This window comes from Ailuropoda melanoleuca, chromosome 1 (assembly GCF_002007445.2).
Source record: "Ailuropoda melanoleuca isolate Jingjing chromosome 1, ASM200744v2, whole genome shotgun sequence".
Classification (NCBI taxonomy): domain Eukaryota; kingdom Metazoa; phylum Chordata; class Mammalia; order Carnivora; family Ursidae; genus Ailuropoda; species Ailuropoda melanoleuca.
In genome coordinates, this window is record NC_048218.1 from 107,614,130 (window position 1) to 107,622,815 (window position 8,686).

The 8,686-nt window shown below is 35.9% G+C and overlaps 1 protein-coding gene across 1 annotated transcript; it reads right to left on the reverse strand.

The window, feature by feature from the left end:
• Window positions 1–683: 683 nt before the first annotated feature.
• SUCNR1 (succinate receptor 1) lies at window positions 684–6,442 on the reverse strand. The gene is made up of 2 exons (XM_011221172.3): window positions 6,272–6,442; window positions 684–2,020 (listed from the first exon to the last, which is right to left on the reverse strand). Exons 1-2 carry the CDS (start codon window positions 6,377–6,379, stop codon window positions 1,067–1,069), a joined length of 1,062 nt encoding a protein of 353 aa, XP_011219474.2. The 5' UTR covers window positions 6,380–6,442; the 3' UTR covers window positions 684–1,066.
• Between the last annotated feature and the right edge of the window lie 2,244 nt (window positions 6,443–8,686).

The following is an 8,686-nucleotide window of genomic DNA, read 5'->3' on the forward strand; positions in this document are numbered from 1 at the left end:
GTCCTGGGATTGAGCCCCACATCGGGGTCCCTGCTCAGCAGAGAGCCTGCTTCTCCCTCTGCCTCTCCCCACACCCACTCATGCTCCCTCCCTCTCTCTCTCTCTCTCAAATAAATAATCTTAAAAAAAGTACATTTTGTTTAGAACACTTCCTTCAATGGCCATATGTAATATTCTGTGAAACAGGGCTTATCCCAGATATAAGTCACTGTCTTTGAGATAAAGTTGTCCACAAACATTTAGCCTTGTTTTGTTTCGTCTTGCTCTGGGTGTTCTGCTAGACACTTTTTGTTCTATAACTCGGAGATTTTTGTCACTCTCCGTGGCCTCTCTTCAGGCAATCACTTACACCTAAATTCCCTGAGCGACAAGCTCAAACCTGTCTCTCTCTTTGTTGAACCATCTCCTTAGGTTTCATTTAATACGATTCATTGCACTAAAAACTATACAACAAAATAGGACTTATAGTTACAATTTGACCCTAATTCGTGATCAATATAAAGAAATGTCAAGTAAGCATCATTTAACTCAATACATTGCTTTCTTGCTTGTTGCTATGGTTTACTACCAATTTTGTTCATGAGCACGATTTCTAACAGCAGTCTTTAATAGTGTATGCCTAATTTGTTACTCAGTTTTACACTGAGTTATAAGATCAAGCAATAAGAATAACACAGAGAATGTTGCCAACACATTTTTTTTTTTTTTACAATCTGACCAGTGATTAAATACAGACTATTTGATGCTTTATCTATCTGCTATTCCTTTTACACTGATTGAGAAAGTCTTAGGACACCTAGGGTTTTGGACTTCCATGCTCAAACATTAGACAATGCCAGTCCAACTCCTTTCAGTTCTTAGGTGAAGAAACCAATAAATACTTCCCATTTTCTTCTTTTCACATACTCCACACACAACGTGTCCTTAAAGCAGTGTCAGGTCTGTCCCTCTCTAATTTACATCTGTGAGTTGAACCAAACTGTAACTGGCCTACAGCTGCACATATAAAATACTCTGTTACACAAGCATCTCACTTTTCCCTGCATGGAAACATCAGTCCAAGACCTCATCTTCTAATGGATGTAAGGGATTTGAATTGGTGCCTCAGTTTACTCATCAACATCTCCCTGAAGTGATCTCCCATAAGGAAATAGAAGACGGGGTTGATGGTACTGTTCAGAAAGGCCAAAGGCCGAGTCACAATATAGAAGGAGTTGATGGCGGCCTGAACGCATTGGTATTTCCTCCACTTCTCCAGGCGTGAAGCGATCCTCACGTTCCGCATGATGTGGTAGGGAGTAAAAAGCACGGAGAAGATCACAACTGCCATGATGACTAAGGTGAGAGGCTTTTCAAGGGGCAAAGCAGTAGCAAGCTGCCTGCTCCTCTGCTTTAGGAAAAGCGCAATCTTGAAATAAAAGAAGCACATCACCAAAAGAGGAATGACGAATCCCAAGAACGTTAGACACATGCTATAAATGAGGCTGTTTTGGGGGTCCCCAGAACTTGCATAATCAATACAGTTGGTGCCATTGACAGCTATATTAGGATTTATAAGAGGAAGTATGGGCAGTAGCTCTAAGGTTACTAAAACCCAAATAGCCAAAGACATTAAAACAGCAAACTCCTTCTTTTGCAGAAAGTGTTCCCGGAAAGGATACTTCATGAGCAGGTATCGATCAATGCTGATAAAAGTGAGAAAAAGAATGCTGCTGTAGAGATTGGCATGAAGCACATATCGGTTACTTATACAGAGCATGTCCCCATATACCCACTTGCCATGAGAATAACTTCTAATCAGCATGGGAAGCGTGCACAAAAAAGCCAAGTCTGAGATAGAAAGGTTAAAGAGATAAACATTACTGCTATTCCAATTCTTCAGACAGAAGAGGTAGCCAAAAACAACAGCACTATTCCCAAGGAGTCCCACAGCAAACTCGATCCCATAAAAAATGGAAAGGTAGTACTTTTCCAGGGCAGCCTCTGCCGCCAGCCAATTTGGGCAAGACGTGTTCCACGCCTAAAGAAGAGAAAGAGAAGTTTAAAACACTAGACTATGACTAAAGACAAAACTGCACAGAACATAATAATAATATAAAGAAAACACTTAAAATTTGAACTATGAAAGGTTGATTGCATTAGGAAGGAGTGCACAAACATACATATTCATATACAGATAATACTATATAAACAATACTAGTGCATTATTTTAACAAATATTTATTGAATACATTTGAACTATATGCTAGGCACTGGGGATAACAGCACTGAGTCAAACAAAGTTCCTAATCTCAAACAATTTATACTCTCTGGGCTAGAACCAGGAAACAAATAAATGCATGTCATATAATGTTAAAAAACGTCCCAGACATAAAGGAAAGCACATGCAAAGGCCTGGAGGTGGACACACACAGAGGACTTGACAAATAGCAAAGAGGCCAAGAAACGGTGCCATGAAATAAGTGGAGCATCTAATTCCTTCTTCTGTCTCCAGCTGTTTGACCACAGCTGTTCAACCAAGTCTGCTGAGTTAGATTTAATTGAACCACAACCTAGGAGAGGACACAGGAATTCTTCTAACTCCAGTCTTGCTATTTTAATAGATCTTATTTTGTTTCCATATTGTCAAAGAATTGTGGCTATTTTACTAAATTTGAATATAATTTCAGTTTTAAAACATGATTTTTTTAACTTTAAAATATGAAGCTTAAAATCTTAGTAATGATAACAAGAGTGGCCACAATTTGCTGAAAGCTTATAGCATATCTAAGCAACATCCTTGAAGTCAGCTGTAGCTTATTTCCAATAACAAAGAAGCTACCAAGTCTTGCTGCCTGCCGTGTTTGACTATTTCTCGAGTCCATCACCTTCATCACCATTCTCGTCCAGGCCACCATGATCTTTGTCTTAGACTGTATTGTATCCTCTATGGTCTCCTCACATCTTCTCTGGCTCCCTTTCAGTCTACCTTCAACCTGAGAGCCAGACAATCTTGAAAACTATAACCAAAATTCAGATCATATTAACTCTCCTCAGCCAAAACACGTAAACGTCCTTCCACTGTCTAGGTAATAAAGTCCGAATCCTTGATGAGGATTTAAGGCACGCATGATTTGGCTCCTGTAGGTCACTTCAGCCTTACCTAGCATGACTTGCCTCCTTGCTCTCCTTCTTCCTATCCTTTGAATGCACAGAGAACTTCCCCAATGCTCAGTTCCCTGAATCCCTTCTCACTGACCTTTTCCCCCTGTGACCCTTGCCCCATCACGTACACTGCCCTTCTATCTGCACATCAGTTTGAGTGTGGGCTTCCCGAGACAGACTCTCTGACCCACCAGTCAAGATTCAGTTCCCCCATTTTATGTGCTCATTGCAAACTACGTTTCTTCAAATTTCTTGCAACTTTAACTTACTTGTGTTTACCTTCTACATCTGGCATAGAGACTGCCAGATAGGAGATGGTCTCTAAATGCTTGCTGCGTGGAGATGCAAATAAACATTTGACTGTTTGGAAAACACCTTTATAAATATTTCCTCTAAGTTCAGATAAGCCCATTCATTGCTCTCTCAGTATAAATCTTGTACTGCACATAATATGACTAATATTCAAAACGGGCAATTGTAGTAGTTAGGTAGCTTTTTTAGACACACGTTCGTCAAAGGCAAAATTTCATATATATCTTCAGGATCATTTTTCGAAGTAAGGTTAATTTAAAAATTAGAAATTTTATATCTGAAATTAATAAAGGTCAGAAAGTCTAGGATATGTACCAAGGTATTAAGAGTTTTCTCACTAGGGATGAGATACCAGATAATTTTTTAATGTGTCTTTTTTCCTTTCAGTTTATCTGGATTTTCTGTTTGTTTCTCCAAATAACCATGTATTTGATACTATTGGGATTTCTAGAATTATAACCAAAAGGCTAAAGGCCTTTTTTTAAAAAAATAGACTTTGTTTTATAGACCAGTGGTAATTTTTCACTATTTTTTTTTAACTCTCTTCCCCTCTGCTTTCAATTTCAAGACTTCTGGAAGCACTCTCTTCCTTGCCTTCGATGATATAGCAATCTCCTTACTGTCCTCCTTTTTCTCTTTATTGAATATTTGCCCAAGCTTTAAATGTTGGAGCTCCTCAGAGTTCAGATCTGGGCAACTTCATTATTTTGGGATCACTCAAAACGCAGGTGCACACACTCAATGGAATATTAAGACAATAGTAAGTTTCCTTAAGACTCATTTGTTTCATTTTGAATTTCCTCTTTTTCTAGTCCTCACTCTTACTTTTCTGATGATGTAGTTCTTAAATGCTCTGACTTATGTCAGTAGCTTCTGTGCAGCAGGAAGGTTTGACTGCCATGGCAGGAAAAGAGAGCCATGAAGACATGTGTAAATCATCTGCCAGGTTCCTGATATCTACCACTTGGGCAAGTCAGGGGCCGTGCTGCAGCCAGGCAAAAGTCTGCTTTGAGCTGTCCACTGGGAATGGAGGTTCAGAGCGGTAGTAGGGGTAGAGAATACCAGAACTGGAATAAGGAAAATGAATGACTAGTCACCTTTGTCCTGCTCCTCGGGTTGCTTTATCCTTTTTTTTTTTTAAAAAAAAACTTTTAAAAATGCATGTTATTGTGTAACACTAAGAAGATACAGGTAGGCAAAAAGAAGAATAGAAAATTGTCTGTAAACCAACTACTCCTAATATTTGGATATGCTCTTATAGTTTAATATTTATTTGAATTTATTTTTTACAAAAATGAGATTATGCTGTTTATGGCATTTTATAATCTGCTATTTGATACTTTTACTTTATTCTTAAAATAATTTTCTTAAGTCCTTAATAAACTGTGGTTTATAAATGTCAAGCTGTCTTATATTTGCCCGCCAATTTCAACCTCACCACGACCCATAATTTTCTGGGTATTAGAGTCCAAATTAGATGATGTTTGTAGTTGAGTGTGGTTCTAGTGTGGCCATTACAATTCTACAAATTGATGAAGGAAGCTGATCTTTTAAGGGAATTCTTCAATTGAAGGGAAATTCCTCATGAAAAATTAATACTCTGTCTTCTACTTTCTGCTGGTTGTGTTTTTAATTTTTAGGAAACAGAAATCTTGATGAATAGGTTATAGCTGTGTTGGATGAATTATTTTTAACTTTTTTTTTTTTTTAGCTATTGGTAATTAGAGCAAAATCTTTAATTATATATCCAAACATATATCTAAACCTATTAGATTATTAAATTACAAACAATATTCCATTTACTCACATAAGCGAATCAGTAGTATGTGTTTTTAATTTGGAATAATGTTTCTTTCCCTGTAGTTCTATTCAGCCTTTTAAAAATATACAGTTTTGAAGCTTAAATTTAAAAATGTATTTGATAGCTTATTAGTTTTAAATTGTTTTTTCTTATAATTATCACAATTAAACAAAGATCATTTGTGCATTTTAATCCTTGACTGATTCTTTAAGGCAAATTTACATGGCAATATGAGTATTTTTTAGCTAATTGCTATTTTCATTAATAAACAATTTGAATGAACAAATATATTTTCATACTGAAAACGTACAATCATTTAATATTGGTAACTTCACTTTTTATATATTTCAGAATTTACATCATAAGTCAAAGTATTAAAAAGTGATAGTAAGGTATCAAATTATATGTTTATAAATTTTTAAAAAAATAACACCAATTATAAAAAGTTCTGAAATGTATACTAGCAATAGTTTTTACAAGTTCCCATTTTTCCTTAGCGAATTATACTCTTGAACAATTGTAATTTTTACAAACATAATTGTAATTTTTACAAACATAAATGTCAAATTTAATTTTTAGAATGCCTGGAGATTCCCTCTCACATATTGCTTTCTAAACATGAAATATTATATATATTATTTCATATGATTTAAGAACTTTAAATTTTTTTCTGTAAGTAGTTATATTTAAGTAAACCTGACTACTCTTTTTGTTGAAATATGTTACCAGTATATTGTCACATTTAGCAAATGTGATAAACCTCTTTAAAATAAGTTTAGTATTTGGCAATTTAAAAAGACATTACGTTAAGTAAAAAATAAATGCAGGAGAAAAAATATGACTTCCTTTTAGTTTCTTTTGTTGTTCTATGAGTTATGAATGACAGTTCAGATAGTTCATTTGCACATTACTTAAAACCTTAACTGTTCACAGGCCACTTTTAAAAGAAACCCTTAATGGGAAGCCCGGCATTACTTTGTATACCTGAGTGACATGAGTTGCATTGTAACTTACCATTCCGTAGGAAGGCCCTGTTCCCTTGACAGAAATTCTTTGCCAGCAACTTGATACAGCCTCCAACCCAATGCTGTGACGCTGGACATAGTGAAGTCTAATTTGCATATCATGCAGACAAGATTAATAATTCAAAAGTCCAGGAATAATTTATTCAGTCAAACTTCCAAGTATAGTTCAAGGGGAACTTCCTGTGAGGTCAAGACACAAACACATTACGCATTTTACAAATAGAGTTTGTAAAGACTGCTGTTGAAATCATTTCATTCACTGTCAAAACAACAGAGAAGCATTCGTTATTTTCATGTTGGTTTGCATATTTAAGGTTAGCGTAGTTTATATTGGAGATACAATGCTTCTGCTTTTTTTCTGCTTTTGCTTTATTTTTCAAATTGACAATTTTTAGTGAATTCTGCATTGGGTATAAAACTAAACAGCTGATATCGATAATTTTGAGGGAGCTTTAAAACTGAAATTTTAAAAGCAGATCTGGGTACGTGCTCTGCCAGTGTTCCAGCAAAAGGGACACCAGAGCTTCAGGTATTTCCCATTTTATTTTCTGTGATTAAAATCAAGAGACGCATAAAAAACACACATCAGATGGCTAGGGATTAGGGACAGAGGTGGTGTCTAAACAAGATAACCTCAGTACATGGCAATTCATTACACCCCAATCAATGCTTAGCAGATCTCCACGATTTCAGACAGGAAGCACACCTGGCTTTTTCTGAGGATTATATTAGATCTATATTCAAGTAAACACTAGGTCTGCTTGGTTTGAAGCATCGGGTTAATGCTGAGAAAGTCCCTTGTTGTGCAGACAGTAGTCATTTCATTTGAATGCCAGAAAGTTGAATGTCGAGTTAGCAGTGACAGGCAGAAGCTCCAAGAGAAACTCCATTACAGCCAGTTCTTCTAGCCAAGCATTTCCCCTTTTCCAATATATGAGAGCCCCAAACTTAGAAACTTAAAAAAATATATTTTATATATATATGCACATATGTATTACATACTTACACATGCATGAAATATAAATGTATTTATATGTGAAATGCATGTGTATTTATATCAATCAAGGTCTCTATCATTTGCTGGGTTCTTACTGTAGTCTAGGTATTGCACTAAGCACCTTTATGTACTGAATGCTTACAAAAACTCTCTATGGTTGCTACTATTTTAAAAAATTTTCCGTTTTATGGATTAAAAACAGAGGCTCAGAGAGGTTAATTAACTTTTCCAAGATCACAGAATCTATAAGAAGAGGGACCTAAGTCTAAACCTATACATTTTGATTCTAAAACAACCTGCTCTGATTCTTGGTTGCCTACAAAATTGAATGATAATACCTTTAATGTACACTGCAGATTCAATCAAAGTTCAAGAATTAATGAAAACCATTTTTCAGAAATGCAACTTCTTCTTACTTTTAAAAGGAAAAAAAGACTAAAAACATCATTTTTGTCTCTAATTATAAAGGGCAAAAAGCAAAGAATTTGGAGGACCAGTGTCAGTCCTATTAATTTAAACATAAATGAATATGGCTCATTTCCAAACAACCAAGCACATGGATCTATTTAATAATATTTGTATATATATATATTTCATATATAATTTATTCATCATATAATATATTCATCATATATATATTTCATATATATTCACCATTCTGATGAAAGCCAAGTGCTATTCCCTCTTTGTGGGGTGGTGTGAGTTCCCCAGAACTTCCTCTTTCATCTCCCCACATCCTGAGTTTGGACTTCTAAGATGAAAAGTGTTCTCTACTTCTCCTTTCTCATTAAGCAAGTGATCAGACTTGTGGCCTGGTCGCCTTACTTCCCTCCCAGGTCTTACTTCATTATAGGTCCCATTGCCTCAGGATGCTTTTAATGGAGAGGCTAGAGTGACTCTGGGACGGACTTAATAAAAGGTCTCCAGTAATTCTATTCGATTCATATTATGAGTCTTTATTCAGGTCTACAGGAGGTAACCGAACAGAGTCAAGGCCAGAGTCAGGGTTATGGGCTCTGTGAGAAGGGCTCATGTCATGAGTGTGCTAACTTTTAGCCACACAGGACCTGATGCTGTAAAGGACAGCACACTTGATTTAATGCTCAACTGTCACATTCCAACTGAAATTTTTAATAACCTTTTAACAAGGGGCCCTGTATTTTCATTTTGCACTGGACTCTGCAAATTATGTAGCAGTCTTGTCTGTGAGTACACATCTAGAAAATCATTTCTAGTCAGGATAGAAAATTTCAACAGGGCAAAGTTTTTGGTTTTGGGGTTTTGTTTTGTTAGAAATAAGGTGACATGTTGAAACTTACTGCTGGAGAAGCAATGAAAATTTTAAAGGCAATCAAGTTTGCAGTATAATTTACTGCCTAAGAGGTAATACCACATACTGTTAAGAGC

Excerpts from the sequence above, each read along its gene's own strand:
- SUCNR1 (XM_011221172.3), bottom strand. The coding sequence starts at position 6,379 with ATGCAAATTAGACTTCACTATGTCCAGCGTCACAGCATTGGGTTGGAG. Across the intron at positions 2,021-6,271 it reads CAGGGCCTTCCTACGGAATG|GCGTGGAACACGTCTTGCCC; the intron begins GTAAGTTACAAT and ends TCTCTTCTTTAG.